General features: G+C 48.4%; 1 protein-coding gene across 1 annotated transcript; it reads right to left on the reverse strand.

The window, feature by feature from the left end:
* Positions 1-1,778: 1,778 nt before the first annotated feature.
* On the reverse strand, positions 1,779-18,862 carry LOC149367039 (uncharacterized). The gene is made up of 7 exons (XM_089553692.1): positions 18,588-18,862; positions 17,254-18,529; positions 15,558-15,669; positions 12,995-13,101; positions 10,124-10,517; positions 8,041-8,095; positions 1,779-4,775 (listed from the first exon to the last, which is right to left on the reverse strand). Exons 2-7 carry the CDS (start codon positions 17,664-17,666, stop codon positions 4,297-4,299), a joined length of 1,560 nt encoding a protein of 519 aa, XP_089409818.1. The 5' UTR covers positions 17,667-18,529; positions 18,588-18,862; the 3' UTR covers positions 1,779-4,296.
* Between the last annotated feature and the right edge of the window lie 51 nt (positions 18,863-18,913).

Here is an 18,913-nt window from a genome sequence, read left to right on the forward strand (position 1 = left end):
TTAGAAGCAAACCCCCTGGGCTGTAAACTTTTGACAAAGACTGTATGTGCCAAGTAATGTTGAAAATACACTAGGTACTGAGGAAATAAACATGTGAAAATTGGGAAGTACAACATGGTAAAGGTAAACCTGGAGTAAACGAGAAAAGTGAACTTCGCCTCATTGCATGTTAGCTGAAATCAAAGTGTGCAGCCCAGCTTTAAGGCGAGAACATAGGAGACTTGCCCGTCATTTTCAGGCTGAGCACCAACAGTAGACAGAAACTGACGGTTTTGGCAACTTGCGTGCCTTTTGACGTCAGGTGTGCCATTAGATGCACCACTTAATCAGCTGACCACCTTTAACATCGCCACAATTTAGTCATCGCACAGTCGCATTCTCTTCTAACTCCATTAAGAGGGTTTCAAATTGGGCTAGTTGGTAGTTAACATGGTCATACATGACTTGGGACAACACAGGGACGACACAAGCACTGGTGCACACCAGTGTTTGTGTCGTCCCTGTGTTGTCCCAAGTCATTTCAAAGTGTAGTTATGTATGACCATGTGTTCTAATTCCGCATGTAAGTTCTCTCCTACTACCACACGTTATTAAGGAAAAACCTCCTCCACACCCAGTTGAAAAAAGTCTTTTTGGCAGGTACGTATATCAGTACACTCTAGAGCTGTGCACGGGCTTGGGCCGGCCCGAAAGCCTGTACCCGGCCCGGCCCCCGGGCTCGGGCCTTGCGGAAGCCTATTCACCTGGGGCCGGGCTCGGGCCACGGTATATTTGTCTCGGACGGGCCGGGCTACGCGGTCGCGATTGCTCCTGCGTGGCTCCAGCCCCCTTGCTCAGAGTTTGAGCTATCACAGTTTTGGAGAAGCAAGGCAGCGACGTACCCAAAGCTTTCTCTTCTTGCCAAGAAAGTGTTAGCCATTCCGGCTACCAGTCCAAGCAGCGAGAGAAATTTCAGCGCTGCCGGGTTCATTATGCATGAGCGCCGCACTTGCCTCAAGCCGTCATGAATGGACGATTTGTTGTTTTTACATAATAACTTGGAGTGATAACTCTCTACATGCGGCGTGTTTGCATATATTCACTAATTTTCATCTAGACCATGAGGGTCGAGCATTTTAAAAACATTGAAATAAACTGATTTTCCTTCAATTATCTCTTTCTGTTTCGTCGTCACTTCAATTTCAGTTTTGCAGGTCAGGCCGGGCACGGGCCGGGCCTTAACTCGGGCCGGGCCTGGGCGGGCTTAGCTTTCTTCAGTGTCGGGCCGGGCCGGGCCTCCGTCAGTAGTGTAGGGCTCGGGCCAGGCGCGGGCTGAAATTTGCGGCCCGTGCTCAGCTCTAGTACACTCTGCATGCATTCGCCTTTCACTGCTCAATAAATGCATACTATATGCATTATGACAGCTGGTGCCTCAGTCGTAGCGACTGACAGCGAGAAAAACTAGAACATGGGGAAAGTATAAAGTGTTATTTTGTCCCCAGTCGTGAACAAGATCAGAACCAAAGAACTGGGCACATGTGGATAACTTTGTGAGCGAATTCTATAAAGAACTGGGCACATGTGAATCAGTTTGCATGTGAACTCTACAAGGCACTACGCACATGTAAACCTTTTTGTGAGTGAATTCTATAAATAACTCGGCACATGTGAATGAGTTTGCAAGCGAACTCTTCCAAGAAAACAGGAGCAACAAATGCCAGGCTTGGCAAGCAGCAAAGTGTAGCTATGTCGGGCACAAACATGCAAAATAGCCCAACGCCAGCCTCCGAACAAGGAAATTTGTTGACAGAAGGTTTATTTGAGCTTATTATTTGAAGTCGATGCAGTTTCACTTTTTGCAGAGTGTGCATATGAACAGTAATAAGCAACATGCTCAAACTAATTCACTCGTACAAATTCCAGACATGGCCAGTTTAAGGTTCCAATTGTACAAGAAAGTATAGGAGCTAAAAAGTCTGTTGGCTGGGCCAGAAAAGTTTCGTGCAAAACAGCTCTTTGTGAGAACAGATAAGAAATGCTCATACAAATTCCAAGCATGGCCAGTTTAAGGTTCCAATAGTACAAGAAAGTATAGGAGCTAAAAAGTCCGTTGGCTGGGCCAGAAAAGTTTCGTGCAAAACAGCTCTTTGTGAGAACAGATAAGAAATGCCGGTACACGGCTGCTACCCCTTACAGCCAGTTGCTGAGCATCTTAGATGCAGCCCAGAAGAAAAACCGTGGTCACAGAACAGGCCGGTCACCTCTTGATTGCTACAAACACACTCTCTGCCATCTTCTCCTGGTGAGGAGCCTCCGAGATGGTTTCTAGCTTCAGTGGGCTCACCGAATGAATGGGCAACTTCTGCCACTGTGTGCGCCCTTAGGCCACACACTGAGATCATAAACACATTTTCGTTGAAAGAACATTTTCCAGCAAGGCCAGATGGTGCCCGGCATAGGATGTGAACACAGCACAAGGATTGCAGCTCGTCAACTACGCACAATTGTTTCAAAACATCCAACACTGCAGAGCTAGAAGACACCTCGTCATACTCTCAATGCTGGTGTGCAATCTCTCGACTGTTTTGCAACACAAAAATTATGGTTCTGCGCACAATTTTTCAAGATGACATCATTTCTAACACATCTATTGGCATTTGCTAACTGAGCTATCACTGGCTTGAATAGTGCCAAACTTAGATTCCGTAGCGAGCTGCCTCAAAAATGTTCAAAAACCATCTGGGAGACTCCTGTAGCATAATGGGCACCCAAACCATTTACTCTTGTCTATCAGTACAACACTTGGCCCAACCATCACGGCTATTGGTGAAGTGCTTCCAGAGGTAAATGCCTTCAGGCAACAGATCGTCAACACTTTGCTGGCCATGGATCCTTCACATGCAGTAAAAATCAGAAAGTCCGTTTAACGACCGAGGGTATAAATACTTGCCAACACTCTTGTGAAGGTTACGACGAACACTCCATATTATGCTACCATAATTACGAACAATATAGCTCACAATATATGCTTTCTATTGGTTTCCTGAGTGCATATGGAACGGAAGTGTCTCCCAAGATACGAAGCACTTCGAAGCTAAGTGGAGTCCGCAGCACACAGTCCACGCATGATAGCTCTTAAAACTAGGCAATAAATAAAAACAGCAAAGCTTCCTTGCCGCGTCACTCTAGACTTCAAGTAATGTCGCCATGTGACCTCTCTGCAGTTCCACACATAGAACAGCAGCTCTTTTGCACAGTAAATAAGGCTTTGGTTCAAAAGACTCCTTGTCGGGAGGCACAAAATGCGTTGCATTCATTGCACACTGTGTGATAATATGGTCCGTCAGGCTGGTTTCTTTCGTCTTTCTATTTTTGCACATATACACCCCCCCCCCCCACCTACAGTCAAATGACAAGAATGTATTTCCGTATCCTCAGAGTCTCCATTAACACAAGTGTCACGAGACCGCAAACTTTACACGATGCCTAGGATAGGGCTGGCCAACATGAAAACACCATACAAGACACTTTTTTAAGCCGAGACAACCACCAATGGAAATGTGAAAGACACTGCATGGAGCCCTCCACTGGTATCAGTGAACTGCACCTCACTGGACTCTCACAATGACACCCTGCCTTCACACAACAGGATCTGGCGGGGGCACGTCACCCATTTGGCAGCTGCCTACTTCTCTGCATCCTGGCTTCATCAACGAGCCGCTCTTGATGAACTGCGGTCTGACCGCTCACACACACTTAGCGCACACGCACAAAAGTCCACAGTGACGTTCCAAGTCCAAGCGGACAAGCGCGAGCGACGGCGCGCACTTCAACACGACACTGTCACACCATCACATGAACAGAATCCGTAAATATCCGCAAATGAACACATCAGCGAAACACACCACGTCCATGTTCACATCCGCGCACCACCTGTCCCGGAGTGTGCCGAAGCACACTACACAAGGGCGCATGCACACACTGTTCACGAGTGGGTCGACGCACATTACACTAGGTCGCATGTACACTGTACACCCTGTTCACGAGTGGGTCAAAGCACACTACACAAGGGCGCATGTACACCCTGTTCAGGAGTGGGTCAAAGCACACTACACAAGGGCGCATGTACACCCTGTTCTCGAGTGGGTCGAAGCACACTACACAAGGGCGCATGTACACCCTGTTCAGGAGTGGGTCGACAGACACCGCACAAGTGGGTCACACACGTGCCTTGTTCAGAAGTGTGCCAAAGCACACTACACAGTTGGGGCATGCGCACGGACGCACAGGAAAACACATTAGCAAAGAGGTGCGGCACTAGGAGGGCGCGGCTGCCGGTGGGCACTGCAGAGGCGGGCTGCTAAGGCGGGCAGCCAGTTCGCTCCCGCCCCCAGCCTGCGGCGGCGGGGCCACCACAAACACATGCACCACCTGCTCCTGTGTCCGGCTGGCGTAGAACACCAGCTGCCCAGCTTGCAGCCGCAGAGGCGGGGCCTGCCGCCCTTCGGCCGCGGGAACACCACCTCGTTGCTGCTGCACCGCTGCGCCGCTGGCTTCCGCCGCCTTCGCCGAGGCAGCAGCTGTTGGCTCCGCGTCGGGGGCCTCTTCCTCGTCCAGGAGAATGATCTCCTCGTGCACCACTTCCTCCTCAACCACTTCCTCTTGGACGGCGCTCTCCTCGGGCTGCGCGGCCTTGCGCCGGCGGCCACGGGGACGCTTCGGCGCGGGCTCCGGTTCGTCCGGCTCGTCTGGGTCCTCTTCTTCCAGTCCTTCAGGGTCGAACTGGGTGGGGTCGTCTGCAGATAGACAGCAACAAGAGAGGCGAGGTTTGTCCACAGTTTCTTATGGTGACAACAGCACGCATAACATAGACGCAAAACTATGAAGTAAATTCTTCACTGGTACATGCTGTAGCCAAAAAAAAAAATAAGGAGAAATCAATTGGATTCGTCATCATCATCATCAGCCTGACTACGCCCACTGCAGGGCAAAGGCCTCCCCCATGTCTCTTCAACTAACCCTGCCCTTTGCCAGCTGCGGCCATCCTATCCCCGCAAACTTCTTAATCTCATCCGCCCACCTATAACTTTCAGCCGCCCCTTGCTACGCTTGCCTTCTCTTGGACTGCTGTGGAGGACATGTGTTAGCATTTTCCTTTCAATCGCCAATCTGTTCCAATTCTGATCACATTCTCTTTCACTCACCAATCTATTCCAATTATGATTCTATTCTTATTAATGATTTTTTCATAATCACAAACTTTATTAGTTTTTTGCACAGTTTGCAGAGTCATTCTTAGTTGAGCGCCTTCCTCCTCTCCCCATACAAGTGGAGATGGGGGCAGGTAGGGGGAGGTTGGCAGGTACAGAGAGGGAAATCCCCCAAAACACCGCCTTCACAGCATCGCAATGAACAAAAAGACTGACCTTGCGATCTATTCTCTTCAAGGTGATACTAAGGTGGCCATGTTTCATCATCGAAAACCGGTGGACTTCGCTATGCCAGCACCATCAAAACCATGATTCGCTCCCAATTTTTGATGACCACAGATAAAAAACTTCCTTTTTCTTTTCTAAATTTGTACTGCATGTTTCACCATAATTTTTCGCCGCGAGACACATGAAGACCCTAAGAGTTACGAAAAAAAATTTGCTGAAAAATCGAAAATTCTAACCAAATTGGCCATTTTATTATCTGCGTCCTCTATTAAAGGTGCGCTGAAGAGGAATCTGAACTTGTCTTTTTGCCGCGGGAACTCGATCTACACGTTCCTAGCATTTTTAGAAACTGCTACTTATTGCCCTGTATGGCCGATTTCCCAAATTAAATCGAATTAACGTCCGGCTCCCGCCCTTTTTTTTTAATTCTGCCTTGTACGGTGGGCGGAGTCGACCAACGCGTGGAGTGCCTTTCACCCAGTCCCGTGGCGGCTTGCCGCTTTGCCATCGGCGGAGTAGTACGTAGTAGTCCGTAGTAGCAAATAGTCTGCGCGTATTTTTATTTCTGCGGGCTTATTTTGCGGCTGTATTATCTGCGACTGAAACTATTTATTCATGGAAACCTAAAAAACAAAATTTATTTATTTATTTATTTATTTACAAATACTGCTAATCCCAATTGGGATTGTGGCAGGAGGGCTTAGTAAGGTTAACAGAACGCGGTCAAGCATAATTGGAACATTCAACTGGTCAGCATGTTAAGAAAAACAACAAACGGTAAAACGAAAATACAACCGAGCTGTGACGAAAACAATCAAATAACGCATAAAATAAGGCTAATGTCGGTAGTATTATACAAAGAATAACAAAATGTTGAAACATTGCTAGTTGTTATAATACGCAGACAATAAGTAAACAGTAAATAAAGCGAAAGCAAAGCCTTCACGGAGCTGGCTGAAAGGAACTTCACGCATTGGTCGACTCCGCCCATCGTACGAGGCAGAATTAAAAATAAAGGGCGGGAGACGGACGTTAATTCGATTTAATTAGGGAAATCGGCCACACAGGGCAATAAGTCGCAGTTTCTAAGAATGCTAGGAACGTGTAGATCGAGTTCCCGCGGCAAAAAGACAAGTTCAGAATCCTCTTCAGTGCACCTTTAATCCTTTCATGAACCAGCTGGCACTGATAGCTGGTTGTAGTGGTAAGCGGCTGCAATCTTTTCGTTGACTGCGACAAAACACCCCAGAGTTTCAAGGGCACCAGGCAGCAAGCAATGTCGTTTCGATGCCATTTTTTTCCCCGAACACAGAAAGGCGGAATTAAAGGTACAGTGTACAATATCTGGCCCTGCATTCTTTACTCTGTGCCTGCAGAAGCAACACATAGCCTACCAAGGGAGCACCCGGCCACTTATTGCTGCCAGCACAACCTTCACAGGCCATGCCATGGGGAAGCACGGGCGTTGATGTTGTACAGGGGCTGTGTTCCATGCACATATAAACTGCACAGGCACTCCAGCAAAACAAAGAAGAGCTTAAATTTGTTTGTGAGCATCACATACTGCTTTGTGACCATGCACCTAGGCTGAGTTGTTTATGGAGACATACTGGGCTCATTGCACGTGTTAGCCAATACTCAAGAGCAGTAATAGTTCCTGGTTCTTTAGTAATGGAACAGCTCGAGAAAATGCTGAAACACCAAATGCTCATCCAGTGCACCTTTGTAAGTGCTTAAAATGCACCCTTGCTAAAGGCTTTGATAAAGAAACAAAATTTCTTGGTAGTGATTGAAAGCACTTTTAAGCTGTGTGCTGTTTGCTGAAGACCACACTTTGAGCATTTCTGCAGGGGTGAACATCTTGCAACATGGAAGATAGTTTTGTAGGGTCTAATCTCCCAAAGCGACTAAGGCAATGAGGGACGCCGTAGTGAAGGGCCCTGGAAATTTTGACCACCTGGTGTTCTTTAACGTGCACTGACATATCGCACAGTACATGGGCCTCCAGCATTTCGCCTCGATCAAAATGTGACCGCTGTGGCTGGGATCGAGCCCGTGCCTTTCGGGTCAGCAGTCGAGTACCATAACCACCCAGCCACTGCGGCAGCTGTAAGATGGAAGAGATCTGCTAGTTTCATATTCGTGTCAAACGAATGTCTGCCCTGTTTGCTCTCTAGCTAATTCTAATTCTGAATGCAGCAGACAGATCTACACTCGCGTAAATCTGTCAAAAGGTTACGCTTAGCCTTCAGTGCATGACAAAGCACCAAATCTGTAAGCATCGCACTTCAAATCCCACAAGTTCTCAGACTATACAAAATGTTTGAGCGGTCTATTGAGACCTGTACAACTTGAATTTCACCATTAATAATTTCCTTCAGTGCTCTGTCTGTCAGAAGGCTATGCCGCTTAGCAGTGTCCTCAGAATAAATTTATAGGCCACCTCCATGCACCAAGTACTACGGTCAGCCTTTCAGCTTGCATGTCTAAGTCAGGGTGCTGACTACTGCCAAAGTATCCCTCTCATTAATGAAACAAAAATGTGGTTCTCGCTTTTGTCAACAAGGGAAGCACATTTTCGCCAGCCAACGGTAACTTGCGGAAAGGACAGGCTTGCACTCACTGATGGTTCGGTCCACAAGCTCTCGGTGGTAGCGCTCCTCTCGCTTGAACTTGTTCTAAAAGGGAAAGAGGAACACAGTAGTCACCACCTCAGACAGCCACCTGTCATCACTCGACACAAGGCCCACGTAGCATGCACATAAGCTCCCAGAGTACAGAATGAAAATGTACAGGCAAGTCTGTGGCATCTGGGGAGGCTAGCCTGAACGACTGCACATTGGACGGCGTAGAGGGCAGGACGGGATAAAAGTTCAGATGCGAAAGCGAACCCATCGCTGTGGGAATTGCACCGTACCCACCATACATCATCATCAGCCTGACTACGCCCACTGCAGGGCAAAGGCCTCTCCAATTAACCCTGTCCTTTGCCAGCTGCGGCCACCGTATCCCCGCAAACTTCTTAATCTCATACACCCACCTAACTCTCTCCCGCCCCCTGCTATGCTTGCCTTCTCTTGGAATCCACTCCGTTACCCTTAAGGACCAGCGGTTATCTTGTCTTCGCATTACATGCCCTGCCCAAGCCCACTTCTTCCTCTTGATTTCAACTAGGATGTCATTAACGCGCGTTTGTTCCCTCACCCACTCCGCCCTCTTCCCATCTCTTACGTTACCCACCACCATACGGAGAGCTCAAAACAAACTGGCAAAGATGGCGATAAATATAAGAAAGAACCGATAATGGCCGAAGAAAGCACTGAGTTGGCATTGGCCTTTATACCTAATTAGGTAATTAGGCCCAACGACTTAGCTAAAAACCAACCTCGAAACCGGCTGTACATACGTTATTCTAAGCACTCTGCTCCAGCTTGTGTACATGAAAAGCTTTTTGCCCGTCATCAAAATCCAAGTTTTGATGGTGCTGTGATGTAACAGTTAGGGCAGTGGTGCATTCTGTTGCAAGTACGAGCTCCTTGCTTTGAAAAGCACTGCCATTAACTTCTGCTCCCCATCTCTGTGAAGCCGTATGCCTTCCATGCAATACGCTGCTGCAACTTTTGCGTATTCGGGACAAAAGAACTAGGCACAGATGAGTTCCACGCACTTTGATGACCACTGAAGTTTTAGCAGCGGACGACATTCAAGAACGCTACCAACTCACTGCCATGCATGCACAATGTGCAAGCCAGCTGAAATACCAGCCCTGCCACTGAACAGGCTCCCTTTTAGCTTGAATTCCGATTCATTCGATCACGTTTTCGATCCCCCTTGAAGTCTGAATTCATGAGGTTCCACTATATACAACACATGGTTACTTGGCAATTGGCGGAAGTGCTGTGGTAAGCGCACATGATGTCCCACAAATTGAGCCATGCCGTTGTTTGTTTTCATGTGCTGGTCAGCACATGTGTGACAAAGCAGACGATGCAGCAGTAGGTGCGTCACAACTTTGTGGGCCCACGTGACCAGGCAAAGTAGTTGAGCATCCCAGATAGTAATGTCACTGTCCAACTCGGCATTCAGAAACCGAAACCGAAAATCGTTCACCTAAAAATGCGATATTAAATTATTCACTGTGAATATATGATTCTTCGAGTGTGTATCATGCTTCCTGGAGCAATAAGAAGCGTTTGAAATAAAGAACGCGCCAACCACTAATTTGGTGTCTCCACCTCTTTAAGCATAGCCGGCTCTCACTCAAATGACACTGAAGAGGACAAAGTGAAGTTGACCTGTGTTGATAGGATACTGCGCTCTGTTCACAAACCACTCTCGCCAAAAATGGAGCTTTCATAATCAATAAAAGGGCAAGAAATGAAATACAGGTGTCACCACCACAGGCCAGTTTCACAAATGTGAGTGTCGACACCAATTTTTCATTTTTTTTAGCAGATCTCAGAGGCGACACTACATCACCATTTCAGAGTTTGGATCGACTGGCGGGAAGACTTTAAGTCAAATTCTCTCGGCGACAAATGTGTCTTTTGCAGTCTGATCAGCATCAAGATATCTGGAAAGAGCCAGAGAACCAATTTTTGCAAAGAGCAATGATTTTCTGTTAAATAAACAACTAATTAGTTCCTGTGCATGTGTCAGGTCAGTGCTTAGCAGCAGGTCGTTGACCCCCTGCCACTCGTTTGTACCTTGAGATCCTGGCGTGTGCGGTTGGGGAAGAAAGTCGCCATGAGCGTGAAGTCGGTGCCGCAGACACTGAGCGCCCGGTAGAAGCGTGCAGTCTGCTTGGGCGTCCACGTGCGCCGTCCCTGCGGCTGCTTGCGGAATGACGTATAGTTTGTCTCGCTGCCTGTCTCGTAGACGACGGCACGTGTTGCCGGCCGTGCCGCCGGCCGCCGGATCACCAGGCTCTCCTCGTCGAGGGTGATCTCCCCGTTGGGGCCGAGACGAACGCGTGGCCCCGCCTCCGCGGCCGACTCCTCCTCTTCGACGGCTTCGTCTGCCGCCTCTTGTTCCGCCTCTTCGGCAGCGGCCTCCGCGGCCAAATTCTCATCATTAGGCCGCGGTTGCCTGGGTTTCTCCCTGTGGCAAGAAAATTGGAAGGGTTTCAGCCACAGCAACACTCGGTGTCAACGAATAACTCTTGCACTGAAAAACAAAAGGACAACAGTTAGGAACCAATAGAGTTAGGATCCGCATACAAAAAAGAACATTAACTCCCTTGAAATCATTCAAAGGAAAGCAGTCAGGTTTATTTTCCACAAATACAGCAGATTTGATTCTCCCACAAAGCTAATGGCAGAAAATAATATCCCACTTCTTTCAGACCGCCGAAAAATAAACCGAATTTTTTTCCTCCGTAAGATTATTTCACGCGATGTAAACATTCCAATACCTAACTATGTTCAACCTTCTACCACCAGACGTACACGACACACTAAGGAACACACACTGCAGCCTATCTTCGCACGAACAAATTCATTTAAGTATAGCTTCTTCCCCTGAACCATCTCCGATTGGAACATGCTCCCAGAATCCCTTTTTCAAAATAGCAATTTCAGCAACGCATTGGAAGAAAATTTCCTTGGTTAAGTTGTCTCATTTTGTATTTTTTAATGCTGTTGTTTTTATCTTCCCTTTGTTATCGCCGAATGATGCTGTGTTGTTTTTTCGTTTCTTTTGTGTATTGTTAGGTTGTTTGCCCCTCCTGCCTGGGCCACATAGGCCTGCAGTATTTTGAAATAATAAAATAGAAAGAAGAAATTGACAGGCAGGAAAAAAAAGCCCAGACCCTTAAAACTGAAAACTTTATTTTCCGCACTGCACTGCCCACTGTGAAGAAAGCATTCGTCAAGCACTGTCTAAAGATGCACACGGCATGAATGTCGCACCTTTGCTGCGAAGGGCCCTCGAGGGTAAAGTGAAGCCTCCTTTAAACACTCAGAGCAGCAGCTTTCAACAAGCTGCGACTGCAGCACCGTCTCCCGAAGAAAAAGAAAGCCAAGAACTCTGGACAATCCAAGAAGCTGGCAATGTTCAAGAACATCTAGTAAATCTAAAAAAAAAAAGAGTCAGTCAAGTTTTACGCTTCCTCACGGTGAAGGTGGCACAATAGAAGCGCCAACTCACAACTGTTTTATTTTGAGAAAAACGAAGACTTCAGTATGCACAAGCTTCACGTCTCCAAAGCAAAGACCAGAAAACAAAACAAAAATCACGACGGAAATTTCGTACAAAAAAGGCATTCTCAGGACAGCTGCCTGTTTAACTAAGCATGCTCTTCATTGAGGAAGGAGATGGATGGGTCCCTTATGCACATTCCCTTGTTTGTTGATGTGGTAGGCCACAGACAGATCTCAGTTTACACAGCCCTTATGCCAACGCTAGGGCTCTTTCAGCTGATATCCTTCTTTTTTTTTTCGGCACCGTTTCTTACTTGTGCTGTTTCCTGCTCTCTGCCTCAACAGACATGCATGCAACTCATCTATGTATTCATTTTCTTAAAATAAAAACAGTTGTGAATTGCTGCTTCTGTCATGCCCTCCTCAACACATCCCACAACTGTGGATCACTGCCAACCTACACCCTACAGCCGTCCTCAGGCTTCCATTAATTTCTTTAGAAGGGACAAAAAATTCAGGGGGCACTTTGCTGACCTAAACTGCGATGAGGCGAAAGCCTTAAGCGCGATGTTGCTGCTCGTGTCACTGATGTGTGGTTAAGATGTTAAATTTCGCCTCCAAGAGCGGAACGCGACAGCGTCTTGCAACGCTGCCACGGAGTCCATGCATAGAACGCCATCGCCCGTTCGGTTCTACGCCTTGCTCGTCGGTAAATTGGTTTTTGAGGAAAGGAAATGTATCTGCCTCTCATATCTCGGTGGACATCTAAACCTCGCCATAACGGGAAGGGAGGAAGATGGGAGTGAACGATGACACCATATTCACTAGACACGCCTTTGTTCATTCCAAACCATCGAGCTAGCATGGCGGAGTGGTAGCGTGCTCGGCTCGCACTCCGGAGACCGGGGTTCGATTCCCGAGCTGGACCAATTTTCTACTCGGTTTTATTTATCTATCTGGTCAGACTAGATAGGTTAATTAGGCTAAATGGTTAATTAAGCAGTCATCTTAACTCAGTCCCACTTACTTGGAGCATCACTATACGATCCCTTTAAGTGGTTGCATTGGTTACTAGGCAAAGTACAATTGGCCCGTTTGAAATTCGCGCACTGTGACGTCACGACCGTTTCGACCAACTGAAAACCGTGACATTTCTGTCGACAACTGCTGCTTACAACGATGAGGCATTAAAGGCTTCCGCCTTAAAAGTCTCCAGGACACACGAGCCACAAGCGATGCCAATACCTCTGTTACTGGACAGTGACCCAAGACCACAGCTGTAGATGTGTGGGAGTGAGGTGCGGTGGTCACCGGAAAACATGGCATCTGCATGCCCACACCACTTTTTGCACGTCCTGGGGACTTTTTTCTCCGACAGTAGGCATTTCACTGTTGATATGTCAGCTCATGCACGGGGCAAGATATAAAGGGTCGTACGGCATGGGGTTTCCCGGTGGGTTGTAGTAGATGAGGTCAAGCATGGTCATGGCACTGCGGTCCGCCGGTGGCTTCCGTGCACTAGGACGCCTGCTCCGCCGCCGAGGCTGCACAGCAGAAAAAAAAATGGTTGAGGTTCAACGTGGCTTGAACCTTGTTACACGGGCAAAAGCTCTGTTAAGCATGCCTCCACTGACTCAAATCAGAAGTCAAGGTCAAAGATCAAGATCAGGTACCCAATGGTCATAGTCATATGATCACGTGGTCATACTACCATGGCTTGGGCCATACCACCAAGCAGTTAAGTTTGGTTTGACCTTGTGAGGCATTGAAGGTCATTGTCGATGTGGTGCCCATTGTCTCAAATCAAATGTCGATGGTCAAGGTCAGAGATCTGGCACCAGATGGTCATAGTCATATGACCACGTGCTCATACTACCATAGCTTGGGTTACACCACCAAGCAGTGAAGTTCAGTTTGACCTTGTGAGGCACTGAAGGTCACTGCCGATGTGGTACCCACTGTCTCGAATCAAATGTCAATGGTCAAGGTCAAAGGTCTGGTACCAGATGGTCATAGTCATATAATCACATGTTCATACTACCATAGCTTGGGTCATACCACTACGCAGTTAAAGTTAGGTTTGACCTTATGAGGCATTGAAGGTCATTGTCTCATCCACATCCAAATCGGAGGTTGTAGCTCAAGGTCTCTACAAGCCGGGCACACCTCAGCACTTGCCTTGGCAACATCGACGGACACTGTCTGGGCAGCAGCCCACCAGCCTAGCATGGTGTCTACGAACTACCAGGCCACAGAAACTTAGTCAACAAACACTAAGTCATGGTACGCCAGGATTAAGACACCGAGAATGCACCAAGCTGAGTGAGAGACAAGGCTGTAAAGAATGCACAACCTTCACTGCTAGGTATTCTGAGCAGTGGTGCCGCCATCCACAGCAAGCAGGCATACAAGCAAAGATGAGCGACTGCACCAGCTTGGGACAGTCAGCGGCACTGAATAGGAACCTGTTGTGCAATGAAGCTGGGCAGACAAAATCAGATACTCCACCCTCATACAATCGCGTAAGCGTTTCAAGAAGTGTTTTGAGTTCATTTTACACTTACTTCATGGAAAGATCTAGGCGGTCCTGATGGTTCGGGATAGCTGGCTGCGTGCCTGTGTCAGAATTTATTTAGAAGGTTTCCACAGTGGCCTTGCATCCGAACCTGATGCTTCTAGGTATGAAAATGTGCCTGCATCACTGCTAGCAAACATCCATCCACTCTGCTTGCAGTCGGAGGGGTGTTCTCAATCTTTATAGCCTAAAGGAACCCTCAAAACTTTCTAAGGCGCTGAGCAAGATCCCGCGTGTCTTGCCTTGGGTCCCTTCCTGCCTAACATGCCTAAGGTCCTGAATTTCCTGCAGCGGAAAATTTTAATTTCCGCGAATTGAGAACAAGGAATCTGTAATATTCCATGGGGCACCTTCTACGTGTTAACTCATGCAACTTTTTGTTATTTCTTCCCTCACTGCCGCATGTTTCGTGCTGAGTGCCCTTTTTTTCCCGTTCCCTACTCATGTCTCTTCCACTGCCTTCTATTCCTCAACTACCCACACCGCCTTCTTTCTATATTTGCACCAACTCCTTCTCACCAATGCGTGTCACACGCTTTGCCTCCATGACCCGAGGTTGTGGAGAAGTCAGCTTTTTACCGCAACTCATGAGGCTTGTGGGTTAATTCACTCTGGCTGCCTCATTATATTCCTAGCTTAGCCTAAAACAAAGCGTGCTTTCTGAAGCCATGATTTAAGTCAAGACTCTCGTTATATTTGTGCAAATACAGCAGTGCTACTATCAACAGGCACCAATATCACGACTCATCTCATAAAACTGCGTGAACGCAATACTGCCAGAGCCCCAGCACTTGACACACTAGCTTCCTTGGCGGTATGAGGGACCAGACATGTCAAAGGCATCAGCACAGTCTACCTTTCATGAGCAGATGATTAAATTAATCAGTTTCCTGTCATTTCTACTGATGTCCACAAACACAATGTAGGTAAATAAAAAAAAAAAGGAGACCGTAGCTGCTAACACACAATTCCGCAAAAAATACTCAAATCTGCATATTTTTTTTTTGCGGAATCTCGGGAAACTAGAGAAGGGCCTCAAACATGCATGCAAAAAAAAAAGGTCCCATGGCCCCTAAAAAAAGTGTCCGAATTCATTATCACAACTCTCCACATAGTGAAACAGTCAGCCGTATGTAATTACAGTACAAAGAGTTCCAAAAGAAAGTTAGTAAGGGTGAGGTGGGGCTGAGGACGTGGATTTAGATGCTTGAGAAACCCAAAATGCACTCCTAGGAACCCAAGAGTTCCGCACAACCTACTTGGAGAACTCTGGAAACGGCCCATGACAACATAGTGGCACACAAAACGGCTCAAAGCAGGCACTCATCTCCGCAGGCAGCACAGACAACCCTAGACTTCCAAGTTGGCGTCCTGGGGCTAATTTCAATAAAAACCCACTGACTAACAAGAGTGAAGTTAACGCACTTGTTTCTCCTTCTCTGCCTTTCGTGTCCGTGGCTCAGTAGATGGCACACTGGGGGCAGGAACCGTCTGTTCTGGAGTTGGCGGATCAACTGTCGAAGACGGCTTGGCCACTCTGCAATTACAAAAGTGGCGTGCCATGAAAACGGGTGTCCGTTAAGGCTACTTCTTCACACTTCAACACCACATGCAAATAAAGCCAGTAAGTTCAAATGCAACTGCACAAGCTTCTCTCAAAAGTATTGCATGCCAGCTCCAGCCCTGAAAAAGAACATTCATATAGTTCTAGCAAAAACACGTCAATACAAGCGACGCAGACTCAGCTCGATGGGGTAGGCAGGGTAAGTGTCGTACACACCCTAGCAGCTTGATGCAACTGATCCTTAGCCTTAGTCTGATCGTGGGGCTTACCATCCCTAAGCAATACATGGGTTAGGAGGGATACTGCAGGGCTCCGGATTCATTTAGAATCGCACAGCACACAGGCGTTTTTGCATTTCACCTCCATCAAAATAGGGGTCAAACCCGTGACCTTGGAATCAACAGGTGAACCATACCAAAGCCATTAAGCCAACGGGGCATGTCAGCTATATGACATCATGATGGTGAGTCACGGTTTTCAAGAACCAGATGCCATGCATTATCACCATGCCGATGACTGCTGTTCAATCTGTGTAAATGAAATGAGAATGCACTACCAGATTACACACAAGTACCACTTTAGCTTTAGTCTTTCATTAAACTTCACATTGTTGTCATGAAAGATGAAGCTGCAACTACCGTATTACTAAAGTAAATTCAAGCACACCACGTTTTTTTGGCCACTGCGGCCTCGCGAGGGTGGTTTGGTTTGGTTTATGGGGTTTAACGTCCCAAAGCGACTAAGGCTATGAGAGACGGCGTAGTGGAGGGCTCCGGAAATTTCGACCACCTGGGGTTCTTTAACGTGCACTGACATCGCACAGTACACAGGCCTCTAGAATTTCGCCTCCAAAGAAATTCAACCACCGCGGCCGAGATCGAACCCGCGTCTTTCGGGTCAGCAGCCGAGCACCATAACCACTGAGCCACCGCGGTGGGTACTAATAACCCAGGAGTGATTAGGTTCAGCACTTCATTTCTTTTTTCAATGAAATAAACCCATGATGGTTGAGTGTAAGCAAGTTTGCTTTAATGCTGTGCGAGATGTGACCAGTAGCGTCAGCAATTTTTCTACCAGGGCCAGACACTGCAATGTGTTCAGTTCTTTCGAAGAGTGAAATGAAATAAAGAGAAGACTTCGCTTTAATTTAAACATGGTTTGAGGTATCCAGTAATATCGCTTCAGCATGCACCCAACCCTCAGTCCTCCTTTCAACAGGCACATAACCTCAACAGGCTCTTCAAAGCGGTATCTGGGTGCAAGAACGCCACAAAACTAAGCACACACGCGTATAGCTGGTAGCAGCACGGGTGACGTGCACACCAGTGGCGACGATCCTAGCTACTAGCCTAGCCATGAAGTGCAACCGTAGAAACGTCACAAACCAGCTCGATCGTGCACGCGTATACGGATGTAATTACGTCTTTGCAGTGGAGGCGCGATTGAGAGATCCGTGGCTCGCAAGCGTAATCTTGCGTCATCGCGACCACTTTAAGCACAGCGCGCGCCACATGGCGTTAAACACATCTCCCCCGCCACAGGCCGCCGACCACTCACTTCTGCGGGGACGCCGGGGCGGACACGACGGCAGGTGCAGGTCGCTTAGGGGGCCTGGCCCTGGTCACGATGGACTGGACCACGGCAGGAGCCTCTGCCGGGGGCTCGGGCTCGGCGACGGCGGCGCACGGCGGCTCTGCGGGCGCCGCCGCGGGCTCCTGGACCGGAGCGGCGGACGGCTGCTCCACGGACACGCTGCTCTCATCGGGCGTGCTCACCGGATCCGGTACGGGTGCAGAGCCGGGCTCAGGTGTCGGCGGCGGTGCCGCGACCGTCGGGACGGCGACGCTGTCGCCCGCACCTTGCGTAGCCGCCGGGACGGCAGCCGATTTCCGGGGTCCCGGTGCAGCGGCACCGTCGCTCTTACGGCCCAAGTTGGGTTTGATCTGGATGCGCGACCGTCTCGTCGACATTCCGGAAGCGTCGTCTCGTGGATCGCTCCTTCCTTGGTACAGCACTCCACGTTCTGCTGGCCGGATTCGCCACGTCTGTCTCTAAACTGAGTTCGCGCCGCGCCGCGATGCTTCGAGGCGTGGTCGTGGCATGTCACGCTAAATGGCCGAAACCACGGCCGGTCCAGACGCCGGTTCGAAACAGCCGGGCGCACGCTTGCTGCCGTCGCTTCTTTGCCGACCAGAGAGTCGCCGCACGTGGTAGTATCTCGAAACTTGCAGCGGTATGACGAATGATAACGACAATCTCCGGCCGAAGCGCGAAACGACTGTTCAGCGAATCTCACAGCGCTGGCAGATACGAAGCGGGATCAAGGATGGAAACTAAAGAGCTAAAGTAAATGGGCCAAGCTGCCAAGCTTGCAGGATGCTTGCTGCGCCTCCCTCGCCCCCGCTATGGTCTCTGCCTCCGCCTCTCTTCGAACCGCTGCATGGCGCTAGCGCTAACGTGTGGTTTCTGTTTCGGAACCTAGAGGCTCGTGGTGCAAAACGCGTATTTACGTTGTTCAGCTATTGTCCTCAGGCAACAAACAGCAATCGTTTGATGGGGCGTCTACAAGTCATTTAAATATACTTGACCGATAAACGTCCCAAAGTAAGCCCACAACAAGTCAAACTAAAACGTCACTCGCGCGTCAATGACGACCTCGCGAGTATTTCGGTCATCTTTTATCAAACTCTGCGTCAGCACTTACAATCACCCGCGACCACCTTTAAAAATTCCAGCGCTAACCTGGTTTAATTAAGGGGTAACATCCCAAACCGACTCAGGCTATGAGTGACGCCGTAGTGAAGGGCTCCGGAAATTTCGACCACCTGAGGTTCTTTAACGTGCACTGGCATCGCACAGTGCACGTTAAAGAACCCCGGGTGGTCGAAAACCTTTAAAATTTCAGCGCAGAACTGATTACGGTGACGCGCAGTAACGCTTGATCACTATATCACACCTATCTTGAAAACCCAAGGCTCCTTACTACAATGACCACTCATTCATGACTCACTCTATTGCTAAATTGAGAACATTTCGAATTTCGAGATCAAAACTGACTGACAGAATGAATGATGCATCTTTCAAGCACAAGAATTGAAGCCGGTGGTCGTGCTTTCACGCAAATAGGAAAGAAACGCTCAGTGCCATCTCAGTGCATAATGGCAGGCCAAGATCCAAAAAAAATGCCGGTACGCGGCCAAGCCAGGCCAAGCCATGC

Source organism: Amblyomma mixtum, chromosome 1 (assembly GCF_055824585.1).
Source record: "Amblyomma mixtum isolate Tamu chromosome 1, ASM5582458v1, whole genome shotgun sequence".
NCBI lineage: Eukaryota > Metazoa > Arthropoda > Arachnida > Ixodida > Ixodidae > Amblyomma > Amblyomma mixtum.